At 43.4% G+C, this 20,861-nt stretch overlaps 2 protein-coding genes across 2 annotated transcripts; one reads left to right on the top strand and one right to left on the bottom strand.

The window, feature by feature from the left end:
• Positions 1 to 654: 654 nt before the first annotated feature.
• On the bottom strand, positions 655 to 15,322 carry nedd1 (NEDD1 gamma-tubulin ring complex targeting factor). The gene is made up of 18 exons (XM_042410855.1): positions 15,279 to 15,322; positions 14,049 to 14,192; positions 11,839 to 11,933; positions 11,632 to 11,748; positions 10,579 to 10,719; positions 8,702 to 8,931; positions 7,530 to 7,731; positions 6,391 to 6,502; positions 5,977 to 6,081; positions 5,666 to 5,755; positions 5,465 to 5,554; positions 3,895 to 3,945; positions 3,722 to 3,811; positions 3,144 to 3,307; positions 2,835 to 3,030; positions 2,530 to 2,671; positions 2,335 to 2,401; positions 655 to 1,012 (listed from the first exon to the last, which is right to left on the bottom strand). The coding sequence occupies exons 2-18, from the start codon at positions 14,182 to 14,184 to the stop codon at positions 908 to 910; spliced, it is 2,133 nt and encodes a 710-aa protein (XP_042266789.1). The 5' UTR covers positions 14,185 to 14,192; positions 15,279 to 15,322; the 3' UTR covers positions 655 to 907.
• A 3,248-nt stretch (positions 15,323 to 18,570) lies between these two features.
• On the top strand, positions 18,571 to 20,619 carry pclaf (PCNA clamp associated factor). The gene is made up of 4 exons (XM_042410853.1): positions 18,571 to 18,716; positions 19,587 to 19,673; positions 19,761 to 19,941; positions 20,477 to 20,619. The coding sequence occupies exons 1-4, from the start codon at positions 18,671 to 18,673 to the stop codon at positions 20,514 to 20,516; spliced, it is 354 nt and encodes a 117-aa protein (XP_042266787.1). The 5' UTR covers positions 18,571 to 18,670; the 3' UTR covers positions 20,517 to 20,619.
• The last annotated feature ends 242 nt before the right edge of the window (positions 20,620 to 20,861 follow it).

The following is a 20,861-nucleotide window of genomic DNA, read 5'->3' as shown; positions in this document are numbered from 1 at the left end:
ATATATATTTTGATACGACAGCATGAAAAACATGTAACTGATATCATATATTATTATTTTTAGTATTAGTTTATTTAAAGATCCCCTCCAAACATGTATTAAGACATAAAAACACTTTGAACTATAATGTGTCTGATATGGTTTTTCTATAAAAGTAGACATTAAATCCTTCAAATTACATCTCATTAAAAATCCAGAATATGCAAATATATTTATTATATATATTTGGCTCCAAAACTAGTTGTGATGTCACATCGTGCTCAGGGATTAGAGCCTGAAATGTGTTTAATGTATTGAATGAATTATTATATGAATATAAAACCAGACTGAGGCTGTGATGGATCCACACATTGAACTAACTGGAAAACATATAAATATATATTTATTTATTAAAAAATATCAGCTCTGCTTTTCCTGCTGTAAGTCAGAATATGTGCTGAGGCAACACAAACACTTCTTCTTCTTCTTTTTAAATATGAATCTTTATTTAATCTGTAGACAAACTTTCTTAAAAGTAAAACATCACCAAAAGACAAATCTCCCTATTTATCATTAATAATCAGTCTATAAAGAGTTAATCAATGTTTATAACACACTATAATGTATTTATAAGCAGATACAAGTGTTTTCTTTTCTCTTGTATTATTACAGCTGTTTGTCATTCATGATCTGTTTCTACATTAATGAACATTTATATCAGCTGACAGCGACATCACAGTGTGTTATAATCCGGTTATTAACTCTTTATAGACTGATTATTAATGATAAATCCAGTCTCCAGCTACAGAACGCACACATGGACCTCACTGGTCGGACAGGCACTGTTGGTGTTCAGACTCAATCACAGCCCTGCTGCGCGCCTGGCAGGCTGCACTCGGGGCATCACAGACACACACACATGCTGTGGTCAGTAGTTGGTCCTCAGCTGGCGGTTCTCCTCTCGCAGCCTCTCGATCTCCTCCACCAGAGACTCGTTCACAGAGAATTTCTCCACCAGACTGTGGATCTCGTTCTGAAACACAGAGGATGACATCATTTCCTGTCCTGAGACTCTCTGTGTATCACTGGATTCATAATAAAACATTTTATTTATTAGGGACCGAGCCCAAAAGACAGAGGACTACTGTATCGTGTGTTTGTTTCTTTCTTTATTATTACGCCACTTCAACTCTTAATTTGACCCCACATCAGGTCTGGTGAAAAATTTGATAAAATGTAAAAATTAACCCCCAAAGTGCCAAAACTCAATTATTTCGTCTCATCAAGACCTACAAATCATACACCGACACCCCTGACCTAAATCCAACAGGAAGTCTGCAATTAGCCTTTCAAAATAAGACTTTGCCCCAATTTTGGACCCTGAACAAACACTATCTCCTCCGAGGGTGTTAATGGTATCAGCTTCAAACTTTAATAGGTGACTTATGACACTGTGCTGGAAAAAAGTTGTTAAAAACTTTGTAATAACTCGAACGGTTTGGATTTTATAAGCCCTGAAAGTTGCAGTGCCACATCATACCTTACAATGTAAACCAATGGGGAGGCAATCTATGGGCATGAACTTTGTGTCAAACAGAGGCTTCTGACGTCTAAACTATAAGTCTGACCACTTTCAAACCTGTATCAATGGATTCGCAACGAAATTTCCTACTACAAGATGATTTTTAATGTAAGATTTGGCCAAAGTCATGGGATTTATGAGGAGATTTCACAAGAAGCGTACTCTAAAATCCTCCTCTCCAACTGCTCCTGGTGATGTCACTCCCTCAGTGCTGTGAAACATTCCGCAATACACACTCATTATAAAATCACAGGAGGAGCAAGAAAAGACTTTAAAACTCACACTCTAATATCTCAAAAACAATAAAAGATAGAAAAAACATGTAAATTCAAGATTTGTAGGTCAAAGTCTCGTGACTCATTTAAAGTTCAAATGAAGTTTGTATCTAAAACTATGTGGAAGCAGTAAATGTTCAAAAAGGTGTGGGTTCGCTTACACTCTCCATTCAAATATATGAGTATTTTTCTGTGTCCAGCTGCAGTTACTTATTGTCTCTACACACCTGACATTACACATGTCAATCAAACTTTCAAAATAAAAGCACACCACACTTGTAAGAAATATCCCTTATTTTTAAAAAGCAAAATGATCCCGATGGGCCAGAGAGCGAGGTCCCGACCAACGCTGCTTACAGCTTTAATTATTATTGACACTCAAAGATGTTCATTAAAGCTGCAGGAGTGTAGTTTGATGGTGATGATGATGGAGGTGATGCATGAAGCCGTTGTGAAATCTGATCGATCAGTGTGTGAAATGAATGTATTGATTCCTACCAGCTGGATGTAAAACTGTCGGATCATCTCCACCTGGAGGTTGATGATGTCTCGGTGACAGGCGTCTCTGAAGAGAAGAAGAAGAAGAAGAAAGTAGTGAGAGAGAGACGACTGACACCACGTCGGTTTGTTGTCACGGAGACAAAACAGAATACTTCAGCTCATCCTTTAAGTCCGTGTGTTAAATAAAGAGACCTGCAGTCCTCCACGGCGTCATGGATCATGTTCTGGATGAAGTGGACCTGCAGGGAGGTGAGAGGAGCAGCCGCTGACTGTCCCGCCACCTCTGCCATGTGCTGAGGGAGAGAGGAGGAGGAGGAGGAGGAAGAGGAGGCGTCTGCAGACACACAGAGAGTCAGCCTCTAATGATGATGTCACAGTTTTATTGCCAGAGATGCTGCAGGAAACAGCTTCTCTATGTAGAGTGTAGTTTTTATCGGCCTGTATTGTTTATTTATGTTTGTTTGTTTGTTTACTTGTTTGGCTGTTAGTGAGTCTACCTGTGGTGGTGGTGGTGGGCGGAGCTCCTTGGACAGGTGAGTCGTAGCTCAGCTGAGCTTGAATACCATTGGCTCTCCTGAGGCTGGGCTCCGGAGTGAAGAAGGGCGGGGCCGGCTGGCTGTGATTGGTCTGCTGGGGCGGGGTGGGCGTGGTCTGATCCTGACCCTCCAGGCTGGAGCAGCTGGCCTTGTCGGACTGTCAATCAAGACACATTTTTTCATTTTAAAAACAGCGACTGGCGGCGACATCCTGCTGCGCTCTTTGTATGTGATGTTTGATCTCTGAGGTCAGAGGTCAGAGGTCAGCACCTTTCTAGAGTCACATGGTTCAGCCGCAGCAGCCGCAGCAGCGGCGATCGGCTCCTCTTCTTTGATTGGCGGGGGCGTCTGGAAGATGGACAGCGGGCTGTAGCAGCGCCCTGCCGAGGCCAGCAGGGGCGTCTTACGGTGCGAGTTAGCACCCGAGTCAGCGTCTGAAACACAACCATCCCCGTCTCCATGACAACAACGACATCACAGAAACCCAGCGTCTGTCCCAACACCCACATGATGAAGTTACACCTGCAGTCACTGATGTGTTTTCATCACAAACGAGCAGAAAACTGACAAATCAGCAGCTTTATAGTTGATATGTTGCTTATTTCACATCCAGCAGACACAGAACGACATCATCATCCCACTGATAATCATTCAATAATCAATAATTACATCCTCAGGGTTCTATTCTTAACCCTTTATAGTTTCAGTCTGGTTAAAGCTGCTTGAACTTGTGTTTTTCTGTAAACAACCTCCGTCATATCAGCAGGTTATTTAGCTGTGATTAACGTGTGGTCACCAGTAGAAACCAGTAGAAACCAGTAAAACCAGTGGTGTGAAGGGAGTCTGACCTTCTCTGACTGGGGAGAAAATGTCCAGGCTGCTGCGGCCGACGAACTTCTGACCCTCCCCGTCTCTGGCCTGCAGCTCCAGACTGGTTACTATGGAAACACAACATTAAAAGTCGTCCCTGAACCAGCAGCAGCATCATTATTTCTGACTGACAGGTGACTTCCTTTTTTACCTTGTGTTCTTCCGAAAGGTGTGTCTCCAGGCGTCCCCTGGGTCCTAGAGTCTGGACAGGAAGAAGAGCTGACGGTTACTCTGCTGTGCTTCGTGCATCTACGTGCATCACACAAAAACCCCAAAATAATAATAATAATAATAATAATAATAATAATAATAATAATAATAAACTGGAACTCTCACATCAGTGAACATGGAACCAGAGAATCTTTGGTATTAAAAATGGAGATGAACGACTAACGAGTAATTAACACAACACTGATATGAGCTGCTTTCTGCTCATCGCGCCGCCGTCGTCCGGCCGTGACCCTGACACTGATCTCCCTCCGCCATCACGGAGGAGGTTCCAACCGCTCAAACGCACCTCGGAGGTGACGAGGAAACTCTCCTTTGACCTGAATGTCTTTATTGATCAGTCAGCTGATCTGACGGGACAGTAAACAGGATTAACCCTTTCATGCATGGTGGTCACTACAGTGGACAGCTGTTCAAAAGCCGTTTTCTTTTGTAACATCAAGTTATACAATTGTTCAAATTTCCAAGTGTTGATTTTATGTTGGGAGAAAATGATGATTCATCATCTGTCCACTGAGTTCAAATCTTTATTTTCATGCCTAAAGAGGAATAAAAACATCCTGACTGAGGTTTATCATAATTCATGCATGAAAGGGTTAATGTGTTAATATTAATATACATGACAGTGTTTCCTCTAGACTTTGTTGTTTCAGGCCCGGCGGTACGCGCCGAGGCAACGACACAGAGGATGACTCACGTTTCACAGACGCTCCTAAACACTATTGATTATTGATTTCTGAATGAATGGATAAAAAAAACAGGTCCGACGCTGCCAACAGCAGCTGTTCATGTTTATTCATATCAGACACAAATAAATGCGTCTCAGCTTACAGCCGTCACAGCGTCTCCTGTATTATCATCCTGAGACTCTCACAAACTGAATAGTAAAGCTGCAACTATTACATTAATTATTAATCAACTATTTTGGTGATCAATTCATCGTTTTGAGTCATTTTTTTTAAGCAGAAAAAGTCCAAATTCTCTGATTGCAGCTTGTTAAATGTGAATATTTTCTGGTTTCTTTCGTCTCTACGACAGTAAACTGAACATCTTTCAGTCGTATCATCAAATAATACAAACTGGAGCAGTTATCAGCTGTTTTTCTTACTTAATAATTTCTACATATTGATCGCTGACTTCTTCATATTTGACAGTTGAGCTGATGTGAGTCATGAGTAGATGTTGTTTCCTCAAAATGACGCTGACTCATCATCAGCTTTAAGTTGATGTGTTGAACTTGTTAGTAAACAGTTGTTTATTTCCACATCCAGCAGTTACGGAGCAACATGATCCTCCCATTGATAATGTCAATAATCACATGTGGGGTTCCTCAGGGTTCTAGTCTTGGTCCTTCATAGTTTCAACCTGGTTAAAGCTGCCTGAACTTGTTTTCAGCAGAATAGTCTGTAAAAACTACTTCTGTCATATTATCAGCTATCTGAGGTGACTTCCAGTAGAAACCAGTAAAACCAGTAGAGTGAAGGGAGTCTGACCTTCTCTGACTGGGGAGAAAATGTCCAGGCTGCTGCGGCCGACGAACTGCTGACCCTCCCCTTCTCTGGACAGCAGCTCCAGACTGGTAACTATGGAAACACAACATTAAAGGTTACCCCTGAACCAGCAGCATCGTTTCTGACTGACAGGTGACTTCCAGTAGAAACCAGTAAAAACCAGTAGAGTGAGGGGAGTCTGACCTTCTCTGACTGGGGAGAAAATGTCCAGGCTGCCGCGGCCGATGAACTGCTGACCCTCCCCTTCTCTGGACAGCAGCTTCGAACTGGTAACTATGGAAACACAAAGTCATCCCTGAAGCAGCAGCATCACTTCAGACTAGCAGGTGACTTCCTGTTAAAAGTTTCGTTCTTTAACAGCACAACACAGTGAAAACATGAGACTGGTTCATACTTTAATGATGTCACAGTTACGGCTGCATCATTTAGAGAGAAGCTCAGTTTTCTGAGGAGGCAGTGAAGGCAGCGTCGGCTGAACCAATCAGAGGTCTGACCTGCAGGAGAGAAGACGTCCACGCTGTTTTGTCCGACGGGCGGCTGCTCCGCTCCCTGCTGGCCTTCAGCCTCTCTGCTCATCAGCTCTGCTCCGGCGCCTCCTGCTGGACAACGACACTGAGCTCACTGTCTGACCTCTGACCTCTGACCTCTGACCTTACTGGTACTTCATTATCTGAAAGCTTACTGTGCTGGAGTCATTCTGAAGATTGTGATGTTGTGTTTTATTATTATACAGATGCATAAAATCACATGAACAGGAAGTTAGTATTTAAAATATAGTATTTTAATTATTATTATTAATATAAGATTAAGATGAACTTCATTGACTAATATAAGTAATAAACTGAAGTGTTTTTATTATGAACTGTTAATTGCTGCATCCCTAACAACAGCCAATCAGATGAACCGACCTGTCATCTGTCTGTGGGGGGCGGGGCCTGTGCCGGGGGAGGGGGCGGGGTCTTGCTGGCTGCTGGACAGTTTGGTAGAAGGTCTCTTGGTGCTGGAAATCTTGGTGGAGCTCTGAGGAGAGAGAGAGACACTGACTGACTACATCACTACGTTTTCATGTGAAAACAACCTGCACACAGTTTCCAGTCGGTTTCAGGACCGACGATGATGATGATGATGATGAAGAGTAACTATATAATCCTAACATCAGCCGTCCTTACAGCTGGTTAAAGGCTACAGCCTCGCAGTTCAAATCCATTCACTATAAAACTGTTTTACCAACGTTACATCACATGACGACATGAAGGGTTACTGTAGGTCAGAGAGTGAAAAACCTCAACCTGTAACATCTGTGAGACGCACAGCGACTCTCAGCTCCAGCATTAAATACAGTGAAGTCTATCACCTCCTCCACCACCTCTACCGCCTCCTCTACCGCCTCCTCCACCGTCTCCTCTACCGTCTCCTCCACCGTCGCCTCTACCACCTCCTCTACCGTCTCCTCCACCACCTCCTCTACCGTCTCCTCCACCGTCGCCTCTACCACCTCCTCTACCGTCTCCTCCACCGTCTCCTCTACCGTCTCCTCCACCGTCTCCTCCACCACCTCCTCTACCGTCTCCTCTACCGTCTCCTCTACCGTCTCCTCCACCGTCTCCTCCACCACCTCCTCTACCGTCTCCTCCACCACCTCCTCTACCGTCTCCTCTACCGTCTCCTCCACCGTCTCCTCTACCGTCTCCTCTACCGTCTCCTCCACCGTCTCCTCTACCGTCTCCTCCACCGTCTCCTCCACCACCTCCTCCACCGTCTCCTCTACCGTCTCCTCTACTGTCTCCTCCATCGTCTCCTCCATCGTCTCCTCTACCGTCTTCTCTACCGTCCAGTGTGATCGACTCTTCAGCTGACAGCGCTGTCAGCAGCCAATCAGGACGCTCCGTGCTAACACTAATACCTTCTTATTCTGATTCTCACATCACAAATGATGAACAGCAGCATTAAAACACTCTTACAGTCTATCAGGTAAAATATGAGCCTCATGTATCTCTAGTCTACAGTGGTGTTGAGTCAGTCCGTGCTCTGATTGGTCTGTTGGTACCTTGTGTCTGCTGGCGGCGCTCTGGAAGCGCAGGCAGGTCACGGAGGTTTTATGTGCCACAGTGATCCTGGTGGACGCATTACAGTTCCTCAGGTCATACTGGTAGATCTTTCCCCGAGTGGATCCGACCACCAGACCAGTACCGTCCGGAGTAAAGTCCACCGAGGTCAGCGGATTATCCACCCGGATCGACCTCACGACACTGTGGACACACACATATTTATATACGTTATAAACACATTATACATACACATGTATTATATCATACACTACGGATGCACGATATTATCGACATCGGCCAAAATGAACATTTTCTGCCGATTATGAGAGGCCGATTCGTTGCCTTCTCCTCCGCCGCAGAACTGTGCTTCCCTCCACGGACTGTTTCACCTTGACGGTCCCGGTGTTTCCTCCGCAGGCTGCGCTTCACTCAGCCGCCCGTCAGACCAGCTGCTTCTTCTAGAGGAGGCTAGCTGACTTTGCTTCCTCCCGACCATGCTACACACCTTATATATACCTTATACACATATCTGTAGCTGACTGTGGCACCAAACTGGGTTATTGTACCAGGTCTGCCCAGTTTAGTTTAGTTGTTTGGTCTATAAAATGGCGAAAAAGTCCAAGATGACGTCATCAAATGTCTTGTTTTGTCCACAAAAGATATTCAGTTTACTGTCATAGAGACTAAAGAAATGTTGCAGCTTTAATTTTGATTAAATGCAATTTTCATATAACATGATATTAAATCATTAACAGAGTCTTAACAAGCTGTAAGACCTGAGGTTTTTAGTCAGCTACCTTTGACTTCAGAGACTGTAGTCAGCTGGAGCTCATATCAAATATTAATTTAAACTATAAAATGAAACAGCATGATGGTGTCTGTACTGTTTACACTTACAGTTGGGCAATATATTGATATATTGACAGATATGAGACTAGATATCGTCTTAGATTTTAGATATTGTAATATGGTGATATGTTATAAATGTTCCTGGTTTTAAAGGCTTCATCACAGTAAAGTGATGTAATGTTCTGAACCTACTGGACTGCTGTTATATTATTTGCCTTTATCCACTTAGTCATTATATCCACATTACAAATGTTGTGATATTTGATTTTGTCCATATGGCCCAGCCCTACTTACATCATCATATGAGAATAATAAGTCTTACATCTTGCTGGCGGTGTCGTAGAAGACGATCTTCTTGTCCAGACCGACGCTGACCACCAGCAGTTCGCTGATGGGGGAGAAGGCCAGGCCGGAGCCCGGGGCCTTGTGGGCGCTGTCAAACACCTGCAGCTCCTTCTGGGTGTTGGAGTCCCACAGGACCACGGTGCCGCTGTCAGAAACGCTGCCCAGCAGGGAGCGCTTCAGCGTGGACAGCCTCAGGTCATGGATGGGCTGAAGATCACAAAAACAAAAGTTAGAATTCATGAAAACAGCAGCGGACTGAAAGATCAAAAGGTCTTTTCAAGTCTGTTTTCTCAAATACTGGAAAACAAATGGACTACATTGCGCTCCAAGCCTTTGATAGGATGCAGTGAGGCGATCTTCTCAGTGTGCTCCCGAGATTTGGGATTAGTCCAAATTTTATGCGCAGATTCAACTGCTGAGATACTGACCAATAATAATGTTTAATCTCCAACGCTCTGCCCTTACAGTGCCCCTTACAGCCATTGTTATTTGTATTAGCCATTGAGCCTTTAGCTTCGGCCATAACAGCTCATGAAGGCATCTCAGGTAGAACTATTGCTGGTCATGAACATCATATATCTTTGTATGCAGATGACGTCATACTTTTTATAGCAAATTTAAATGATACTATTCCTCAATTAATGAATTTAATCAAGAGTTTTGGAGGTATCTCAGGGCATAAAATAAACAATTCCAAGTCAGCATTGTTGTTATTGAACCTCTCACAGCCACTAAGGAAGGTTTTATATACTTAGATGTTAAAATGGTTAGATTTATTGAACAAATTCATCTGGAATAATAATAAACTAGACTCCAACTTAGGCTATTTATATACACCATATGAAAGGGGAGTGTTTCAGCTCCCCAGTTTGAAATGGTATTATTGGGCTGCCCAGTTAAGATCAGCAATGTATTATTTCTCTGCAGCTCCTTTTCCAGCATGGATGACTATAGAGCAGATATCATCATCACGACTTTCTCTCAAGTTTTATCTATATTCAACGAGGATTAAAAAGCTTTTTCGGTTTGGTGCTCTGCACGTCAAACATGTCGGTGTCACAAAGTTGTGGAGAAAATGTCAGATCGATATATAGAAGATCGTCTACTGACACATATTCAGGTGTGTGAGAAATATGGTATTCTGAAAAAACATTTATTTAAACATTTTATCCAGACCTAAGTTACTGGTGTCTTTACCTCCATTGTCTAAAACTGAGGAACTAACTCACCCATATGACTGGTAAAGGTCAGTTCTCTTTGTTTATGGTTTATTGTTAATAAGTTCAAAAGATTTGTCTTCCAAAAAGCTACGAGGCATGGAGGACAGACATGAAGGAGGATATTCATGGAGCAGAAACGGCATGTTTTAAGGCCCAGAACCAGTTAAGTTTTTACAGTACAAATGGTTAATACAAACTTATCTTACACCTGCAAGGTTAAGTTACATATTTCCTAAAAGTAGTGGACTTACCTTCTATGCGGCAGCCTAGTCTCTCTCTGGAGAAACTGTAAAGACAAGAACTTTGCTCGCTCATGGAGCCTTTATATGGAGTTTTTGGAAACTCATAAATTTCGAACTGTCTGGAAACGATGCATTGATGTAATTTTCATTCATTTTAATGTTTTCTTTTTGTCTTTTATGGGGCCAAATATACACACTTTTGTTTTCGTATGATGTTGATGTTTACGTTTAATGTTTAAAGGGGACGACATACTCTACATGTGCCGATAGGATGTGACCTACTGTCTATGTAATTGTGAAACCCTGTTGTGTACAACCACGTGGCCAAAACTAACCACTAAACACCACTAAAGATAAAGCTGCAGACATGAATGAGCAGCAGGTTGTCTGACCTGGTCGCTGCCGTGGCCGAAGGCTTTGCTGGACAGGTTGGTGGTCAGACTGTGGAGGACCAGATCTCCGCTGGTGGAGCCGGAGGCGATGTAGCTGTCATTGGCATTAAAGGAAACGCAGGTCACCTCTTCTTTGTGGTCCTGTGACAGAGACAGACAGTAACCTCTCACTCTCGTCAGATCCTCAACAGTCGAGGCTGTTAAACCTCCTCACAGCTAGAACTGGATACAAGAACTGATTCTCCAATTAATCGATCTTTACATTCGTGCCTTTACTCATTTGTACTAAATGTTACGTGTATGTGTGTTTTCTTGCTGTTATTACAACGTGCACGTGCAAAAGTAACGTAGATGTTGCTGCTATATTAGCCGTCTTGAGTCGCGACAGTCCCTTAAACTATGACGTGAATCACTTCAGTCTGTGGACCCGCCGCAGTTTACGGGACTGTCGTGACTCAGGATGGTCAGCTGACTCTGGAGATCCAGTAGCAGATGTAAAGATCACATCTACGACAGGAACAGACTTAAATCTGAGCTCTCTGTTAGTGTTTGTTATGAGACATTATGGGCATAAAGGTTCATTTTACTGCTATCTCTCATATTTGGAACAGTTTGATTGTAATTGTACATTAACATATGTTGCCGTCTTATTGTTTATTCCCAGCATGAAAATCTGGTACAGTTGTGGAATTGATGAGTTAATAATCTCCTATATAATGTTTCTGAGCTATACGTTGGCAGTCCACTTAATTCTCTTTGATATTAATTATATCAGTGTGTTGTGGACAAAGTTTATAGGACTTAAATTGTAATTATTGATTGAGATTTTCTATAATTCTCTATTCTTCTAGAAACCATAAGTCATAGTCAAACGTAAATGCTTAAAATGCTTCTTTAGCGATCAAACTCAGTGTGCTTCTAGGAACACTTTCTCGTGGTTCGGTCACCTGAACTAAAGGTTTAGCGGTTAGCCTAGGCTAGCCTGTGTTTGTGTTTGAGAAGCAGAGACCGCAGGATGTTGTTTCGCCGCCGTCCTGCTCGGTGAGGTCTTACCTTCAGCGAGCGGTGCAGTCTCGTGGTCTTCAGGTTCCAGATGTGAACGCAGTGATCCAGACCTCCACTGACCAGAAACTGAGATGACGAACTCAAACACACACGAGTCTGTTTTTTCTGAACAGACCATCAAAGAGCCGTGATTAGTGAAGGACAGCAATGATAGAAACACATCATCATCATCATCATCAGAGGCCGTGCACTCACCCCCTCAGCCAGCTCCACCACTGGAACAGGAGACGACTTGAGGCTGGAAACCACCAGTTTGTCTCCACTGCTGCTGGCACTGACCATGAACTGGTCTGAGTTGAACTGGTCAAGGCTGCTTCATCTTTCTCAGTCAACTGACACCAGTTCAGACTTCCATGAATACATACATATCAATAAATAATAACAGGAATCTAACAGCTGACTGCGGCTGTTCTTCTCTGCAGTATTTAAAACTTTTCCGCCCATCAAGTAACGCAGAATGTGTCCAGATGTTTTTATTTCTTTATCAGTGTTTTTATTTTGCATGTTGAGTAAATGCAGTTTTGTTCTGCTGTAAACTTCTCACATGTGCATTATGGTCTTGAATGACAGTAAAGTGAACTTTGAACCTTGATATCTGGTTGATTCGACCTGTTTTACTGAACGACGGCGCCGCTAACGAAACTCCGCTAACGAAACTCCGCTAACGAAGCTCCGCTAACGAAGCTCCGATCAGGCTTTTAATATGAAACAGCAGCAGCAACTGAACACGGCTCTGATACAGCTGAGAGCGTCATCCCTCCATCCATCCCTCCATCATCCATCCCTCCATCTATCCATCCATCATCCATCCATCCCTCCATCATCCATCCCTCCATCTATCCATCCATCCATTCATCTATCCATCCATCCATCCCTCCATCCATCCATCCCTCCATCTATCCATCCCTCCATCATCCATCCCTCCATCTATCCATCCCTCCATCCATCCATCCCTCCATCTATCCATCCCTCCATCATCCATCCCTCCATCTATCCATCCCTCCATCCATCCATCCCTCCATCTATCCATCCATCCATTCATCTATCCATCCATCCATCCCTCCATCATCCATCCCTCCATCCATCCATCCCTCCATCTATCCATCCCTTCATCATCCATCCCTCCATCTATCCATCCCTCCATCATCCATCCCTCCATCATCCATCCCTCCATCCCTCCATCCATCCATCCCTCCATCTATCCATCCCTCCATCTATCCATCCCTCCATCCATCCATCCCTCCATCTATCCATCTATCCATCCCTCCATCATCCATCCCTCCATCTATCCATCCCTCCATCATCCATCCCTCCATCTATCCATCCCTCCATCCATCCATCCCTCCATCTATCCATCCATCCATTCATCTATCCATCCATCCATCCCTCCATCATCCATCCCTCCATCCATCCATCCATCTATCCATCCCTTCATCATCCATCCCTCCATCTATCCATCCCTCCATCATCCATCCCTCCATCATCCATCCCTCCATCTATCCATCCCTCCATCCATCCATCCCTCCATCTATCCATCCCTCCATCTATCCATCCCTCCATCCATCCATCCCTCCATCTATCCATCTATCCATCCCTCCATCATCCATCCCTCCATCTATCCATCCCTCCATCATCCATCCCTCCATCTATCCATCCCTCCATCATCCATCCCTCCATCATCCATCCCTCCATCTATCCATCCCTCCATCCATCCCTCCATCCATCCATCCCTCCATCTATCCATCCCTCCATCATCCATCCCTCCATCTATCCATCCCTCCATCCAGCCATCCCTCCATCATCCATCCATCCCTCCATCCATCTATCCATCCCTCCATCTATCCATCCCTCCATCTATCCGTCCCTCCATCTATCCATCATCCATCCCTCCATCATCCATCCCTCCATCATCCATCCCTCCCTCCATCCCTCCATCATCCATCCATCTATCCATCCCTCCATCTATCCATCCCTCCATCATCCATCCCTCCCTCCATCCATCCCTCCATCATCCATCCATCCCTCCCTCCATCTATCCATCCATCCCTCCCTCCATCCATCCATCCATCATCCATCCATCCCTCCCTCCATCCATCCATCCCTCCATCCCTCCCTCCCTCCATCCATCATCCATCCATCCCTCCATCCATCCCTCCATCCCTCCATCCATCATCCATCCACCCAGCCCTCCCTCCATTCATCATCCATCCATCCCTCCATCCATCCATCCCTCCCTCCCTCCCTCCACGGAAAAACACTATTAGACGGACAAGTGAACATCTTAAACAGGTGATTTACACACCAGTGCATAAACGACCAGTTCACACTGTTGCAGTATTTTAGTGACACATCACTGATGTGATTATTGAGATGATCAAAGCAGATGATCGGTTCTATCAGGATACTGTTGGAGCTCCAGCAGGCCTGAGCGACGGGGTGGCTGATGCTGTGTGGGTTAAACTGCTCCAGAGGTGCCATGGAAACCGCATCCCAGAGCTTCACAGAGTCGCCTGTGGACATCAGGCGGGTCACCTCCTCCATGGCAACGCCTGGAGACACACACACACACACACGCACGCACACACACATGCACGCACGCACACACAAACCACAGTACCATTAACACACACTGGTCCTGCTGTTATAACCATTAACACACACTGGTCCCGTTGTAATAACCATTAACACACACTGGTCCTGTTGTTATAACCATTAACACACACTGGTCCTGTTGTTATAACCATTAACACACACTGGTCCTGTTGTAATAACCATTAACACACACTGGTCCTGCTGTTATAACCATTAACACACACTGGTCCTGTTGTTATAACCATTAAGACACACACTGGTCCTGTTGTAATAACCATTAACACACACTGGTCCTGTTGTAATAACCATTAACACACACTGGTCCTGTTGTTATAACCATTAACACACACTGGTCCTGCTGTTATAACCATTAACACACACTGGTCCCGTTGTAATAACCATTAACACACACTGGTCCTGTTGTTATAACCATTAACACACACTGGTCCTGTTGTAATAACCATTAACACACACTGGTCCTGTTGTAATAACCATTAACACACACTGGTCCTGTTGTTATAACCATTAACACACACTGGTCCTGCTGTTATAACCATTAACACACATTGGTCCTGCTGTTATAACCATTAACACACACTGGTCCTGCTGTTATAACCATTAACACACACTGGTCCTGTTGTTATAACCATTAAGACACACTGGTCCTGCTGTTATAACCATTAACACACACTGGTCCTGCTGTCCTGCTGTATGGACCGCTGTTATATTGATATTGTATTGATAATTGATCATATTGACCATGTGATGCAGCTTCTGTCTATCAGCTGTTACAGATTATTGTTGAAGGTTTCATGAGGACACCTGCGTGTTTTCAGCAGCTGTCGTCACTTCAACGTCTCCCGTTAACTCGGTCACCAGTTGAACCGAAACACCGGGAGTGACGCTAAATAAACTCTCCAGCTAACGTTAACTAGCTGCTACAGGAGACAGAAACCGGTCAAACAACACGAAACAAGCAGCAACTGCTGTCAAACTGTTCAGATGTTTCAGTCGTTCAGTAAAACCAGTCAAACAAAACTCACCTGGTCAGATAAATGACAATAAACTGAAGCTGAAGCTGCAAAACACAGAAACCGCCACTTCTTCTCCTCCTGCTGCGTCTTCTTCTTCTTCTTGTTTTGGGTTTATTGGCGGTTGGTAAACCGGATTAACGGCGCCTCACCGCCGCCTGCTGGACGGAGCAGCAACATTAAACCCGTTTCCTTAAGATATTTAACTTTATATTTACCATGTTGCTTCTCCATAGAGATCCTCTGATGTGATGTCACTCCTGTACTGGGACACCTGACTGGCTCCCAGTACACCATACAATTTAAAGACCCTGAATGTTTCGGCTCCTAAATACATTCCTGACGTCACAGGCTGTAGACCAATCAGATCCCTCAGATCATCAAACTTTTTTTCTCCTGAATGTACCAAGAATGAAGGTGAATATAGTCACTGTAGTGTGATGACCTCATCATCATCATCATCATCATCATCATCATCATCATCATCATCATCATTATCATCATCAGTCAGGACCTGCAGTGGGAGCAGAACATCAGCACCAAGGAGGCTCAACAGAGGATCAACTTCAACAACTCCTCACCTCCTCCACCCTCACCTCCATCCTCACCCCCATCACCTCCTCCATCCTCACCTCCTCCATCCTCACCCCCATCACCTCCTCCATCACCTCCTCCATCACCTCCTCCATCCTCACCCCCATCACCTCCTCCATCCTCACCTCCTCCATCCTCACCCCCATCACCTCCTCCATCACCTCCTCCATCACCTCCTCCATCACCTCCTCCATCCTCACCCCCATCACCTCCTCCATCCTCACCTCCTCCATCCTCACCCCCATCACCTCCTCCATCACCTCCTCCATCCTCACCTCCATCACCACCTCCACCCTCAGACTGCAGCGAATCATCTGCTGTGCTGGGAAGGTGATTGGCTGTCGTCCCTCCAGGACACGGAGACAGGAAGTGACATCATAGCCGACCCCTCCCACCCTGGACACAACCTTTCTGAAACGTTCCCCTCCTGATCGCCCTGATAGATTTTATAATATATTAATTAAAAGCTCTGGGAATTAAATGATGACATGTGGTTCAGAGTTCATTTCCTGTTTAGTAGCAATAACATTAAAGAAACTAATTTCAGATTCCTTCATAAATTCGATCTCACAGCAGTCAGGAAGCACAAACTCTCCACAGAAAACTCCTCAAACATCTGAGATGTGAGACAGCAGACGACACTCGGTTCATCTTTTCTGGGAGAAATTTGGCACCTTTAGTAAATCAATATATAACTTCACAAAATCAATGTTAGATTCTGAGATTGAATTCAATTCTTATTTATTTTTATTAAACTCCACATCAAATCAGAACTTAGATGAATTAAAATGAGAATACTTTATAATAAGAACTGTAATGGTTTCTGCCTACAGATAACTGGCAGACTGTTGTCCTCTACCTCTGACTGATTATTGATCTGGGTTCCCAAAATCTACACGTGAGACCATCCTGGACCTGCTTCAGGAACCAGATTCAGTCCGGCTTCTATAATCACCAGCTGTCATTGAACCACTACCAACGGGCCTGTTTAGTCAGGAATCATAACAGCCGGGTCACAACGATGTGTATCGGTGCAAATAGATGTTGGAGGTTTGAAAGTCCTCCAAGATGATCCTCTAACAGGTGGTCTCTGGAGGAGACCCACTCTGACGGTCTGAGGACATTCACCTGGTTTTATAGAGTCCTGATCCCAACAGTTCAGCCAATTATTGAATAAAGTGAATAAATGTAAAACTAATGTCAGCTGATCCCAAACGAGGCGTCTTTGCTCACCTTAAAGAAACACCAGAAGAGCTCAGAGACGAGCACGAGTCAGGAACTCTGGTTGGATTGTATAAAAATACAAACCAGTTTTATTTGGTTTTACAAAAGAAGTAATCTAAGAATGCAAAAAATAAAATACAGAAAGCTAAAGAACCAAAGTGAGTCTCAGTGAGATTTCCCAAAAAGCTCAAAGAAAAACAGGAACCTCGAGTCTCTCTTGGTTTTTACTTCCTCTTCTTAACATTGTTATTTCCACAAATGGCTTTTTATCTCTAGAACATCTATCAGTTTCCTTATCACCTTATCTCCAGCCGTCACTTACATCAGACTACCTGGAACATCTCAACTTCTTCTGTTTTACATTTGAGATTAAAATTTTAGGGATTTCTGTTAAACCGCAGCTTCTCCTTCGGCTCAGGTTATCCGACGGTTGTTTGTGTTTGTTTAGTCGTTCTAGTTCAGAACAAATTCCTCACAAATGGTGAAAGATATTAAACTATGTTTGATTTGTCACCAAATAAAATAGTCAGAAGTCGGCTTGAGTAGATTTTGGCTACAACAGAACACTCACTATATTACTATAGAAAACTATTTTGTTATGTTGGAAAGACGAGACTTCTCCATCTTTTAATGTATCTCTTGATTAAATATCTTATTTCTTCTTCTGGAAAACTTCTCACTGGAAAATAAAAATTGTGGACAAAGTTTCTTTGATTTTTAGTCACATTTTATCTCATATTTAGAAAATGTGAAATGCCAGAAAAAGTAGATGTTTGCTGTTTTGTTTAATGGACAACATCATTGTGGCTTATTGTATATGACTGAAGCACTTTTTGTTGATGTTTTTGTTTGTTTTGTTTTTGTTTTGCTTGGTTTGTTTGTTTGTTTGTGGCCTGTGGAGGAGGGAATGATGAAATGTGTGGACTGCTTTACTCACAGCATCAACAGTTTGATGAAACGGAGAAAAAATAAAGATAAAAAAACATAAAACGAAACGTTCTCCTCCGGCAAGATGCTGCTGAGGTCGATCCAGACCAAATCCTCCCGCCATGAGAACAACCTCCTCCCGTCTGCAGCCGCCTCGTCAACAAGGTCTGTAAACATACCGACTTCACCTCAGGATCAGTTCATCTGATGTATCTTTGCTGCACTAACTGATATATATCCTGTTAACACACACACATAGTTTATTTAAACTCAAATTTATATTTATATCTACACTTGCATTCATGCTTCTATTTATATTATACTTTTTGTATAGACATTTTTTATCATGTGAATATGCAGATAGTTCAGCTACACATGAATATAAACTACTGTCTCTTTCTCACGTGGTTATGTTTATTGTTTATTGTTTATTCTGTTGACATCATTGAATTCCTTGTTGCTACTTGGAGAATAACTCTAAAGAGGGCAGCATCCCGCCACCGCTGCGTCTATTCTGCCGGAACAGAAAACCACGAAGAAGAAAATCTCCCGCCCCATCCGCTGTTGCTTTTAAACGAGAGCGGGAAGCTTCACTTCTTCACTCCGAGCGGAGAGTTTGGTGCTTTAACATCACTTAACTTCACAGGTCGCGACCAAAAATGGTGAGAACTAAAGCCGACAGTGTTCCCGGAACATACAGAAAAGGTAAAGTAACGATTTACACGCGTTTATAACGGATTCAGCACCGAACATCTCATTTCTGTTTGATTACAGCGGATTTATGTCGCAGTCTGGCGGCGCCAAACAAAGCGGACAGATGGACACAACGTTCATTGTTTCCGTTAACATGGCTCATCTTTTTCTTTATTAAACAGCCTAAATGTGAGCATGTTTATAGAGATGAAGCCGGTAATCTGTTAAATCCAGAGTTAATCCTCCCAACAGCCGCGTCCCGCCAACACGGCGCTGATAGTGAGTTCCTCCCGGACAGAGAACCGCTTTCTCTTTAAAAAAAAAAAACAACAACACACATTTAACTCCAGTCTTTTGTCATCAAAACACAGTTTCTACCTGCGTGTCTGAGCCGTCTGATGACATTTCACTGGGTCTTTTTTTTTTTAGGAGTGTTAGTCTCGCTTTCTGCAAACTGGCGCCAGTTTTTTAGCGCCGCAGTGCAGCTTTGTGCGGACGTCGCACCAAACTCCTTGAAAAAGTCTCATAATTTAACGTTGTATCGCTTATTATTGAACATACACACGTGACAGGGCTTAATCAATCATATTTTGTTAATCCACAGGGTATTTAGGTAAATTCGGCGTCCAGTTAATCCGCATTTCATCTCCACAATGAATGAAAAGTTGAGTATAAAGACTTTATTAAAGGGCCATTGCGTGAAAAGACATACATGGTGTATATTTCCAAAACTGAGCTTTGGTGTCTGACTATATTTACACTGTTTTAGCCTTTTATACTGTTCTCTGCTTCACCTGCACAAGGTGCCATAAAGTGACTGTTCTTCTTTGGTGTTTTATTACGTCGCCAGTCATCAGGGTGTGTTTATGCTTTGATTTGCAGCTGTTGCAGCGACGGCACCCCGGAAGTCTCTGGGCTCCAGTGCAGCCAACTCCTCGGCCTCCTCCAGCAGCCAGGCAGCCACACCTGGTCAGACGCAGCAACACACACACACACACACACGCTGCACCGTACGATGGAGTAAATACTGACGTTATGATGTTTTTTAATTCACAGCAAAGAGCAAATACGCTGGCGGTAACCCAGTGTGTCCCCGTCCCACCCCGACCTGGCAGAAGGGCATCGGGGACTTCTTCGGTGGTCCCAGCAGGAAGCCGGAGAAGGAGAACCGTCAGCCTGAGGAGGTGGATGATGATGAAGAGGCCGGAGGCAGCGGGATGTCACAGACCAGCAGGAAGTATGAAGACCTACTTATTATTATTATTGATCAGACTCAAAGTGTTCTCACAGCTGCAGCTAACAATTATTTCAATTATCGATAAACCTGATTAGTCGTTGAAATAAACACAAACGTCTTCACAACAGCCCCAAAAACCTTCACGTGTTCAATTAACTGTCAGACGTGACGAATAAAAACAGCAAACTGAAGAAAATCAGTCATTTTAGCTTTAAAAATGACAAACAATTGATTGATTATCAATAGTTTCAGTTGATTGACAGACTGATCGTTGCAGCTGTACTATGTAGTCATAACTGCTTTCAGCTTCTAAGTTTTGATGGTTTTATGTTTTTCTTTGTCGAACGTGACAGAAAACTGAAAAATCTGTCGGACAGAACGACGTCATCTGATGACGTCATAACGAACATTTTCACTGTTTCTGACTGTTGTTGTTGTTTGATGCAGATTATAATGGTGTCACAGCTGAACTGGTTGAACTGGTTGTTGTGGTTTCTTCAGTGTGTGACTCTGTGTTTGTTGTTGTTGTCTGCAGGTCCCGGCCGCTGCCTGCTGATGAAGACGATGATGAATGAATGAATCTGCTGAGACTCACTCAGCGACGTTTTTAATGTACATCTGTATATAATTTCTACTGAATTCACTTTGTATAGTTCATTAAACGTTTTGTGTTTTTAACCTGCAGAGTTCCGTCTGTAATGTTTTAAAAGCTTTTTATTTTTTATTATCGATGTTTTTATCAGATGAATCTGAGCTTCAGTTTAATCAATAATCTTCTTCTTTCAGAGCCGTTAATGAAATATTAATATTAATATTTTGTTACTGAGAGTCTTAAAATGCTTCAGAAGATATTAAAAGGCTTTAAGTTTCAAATGTTTTTTCTTCTATCGGCAGTAATGTTGGTTATAAAATGATTTATT

The sequence above is a fragment of the Thunnus maccoyii genome, chromosome 5 (genome assembly GCF_910596095.1).
Source record: "Thunnus maccoyii chromosome 5, fThuMac1.1, whole genome shotgun sequence".
Taxonomy (NCBI): domain Eukaryota; kingdom Metazoa; phylum Chordata; class Actinopteri; order Scombriformes; family Scombridae; genus Thunnus; species Thunnus maccoyii.
Note: the sequence above shows the minus strand (reverse complement) of the source record. Positions and strands in the feature narration are given on the sequence as shown.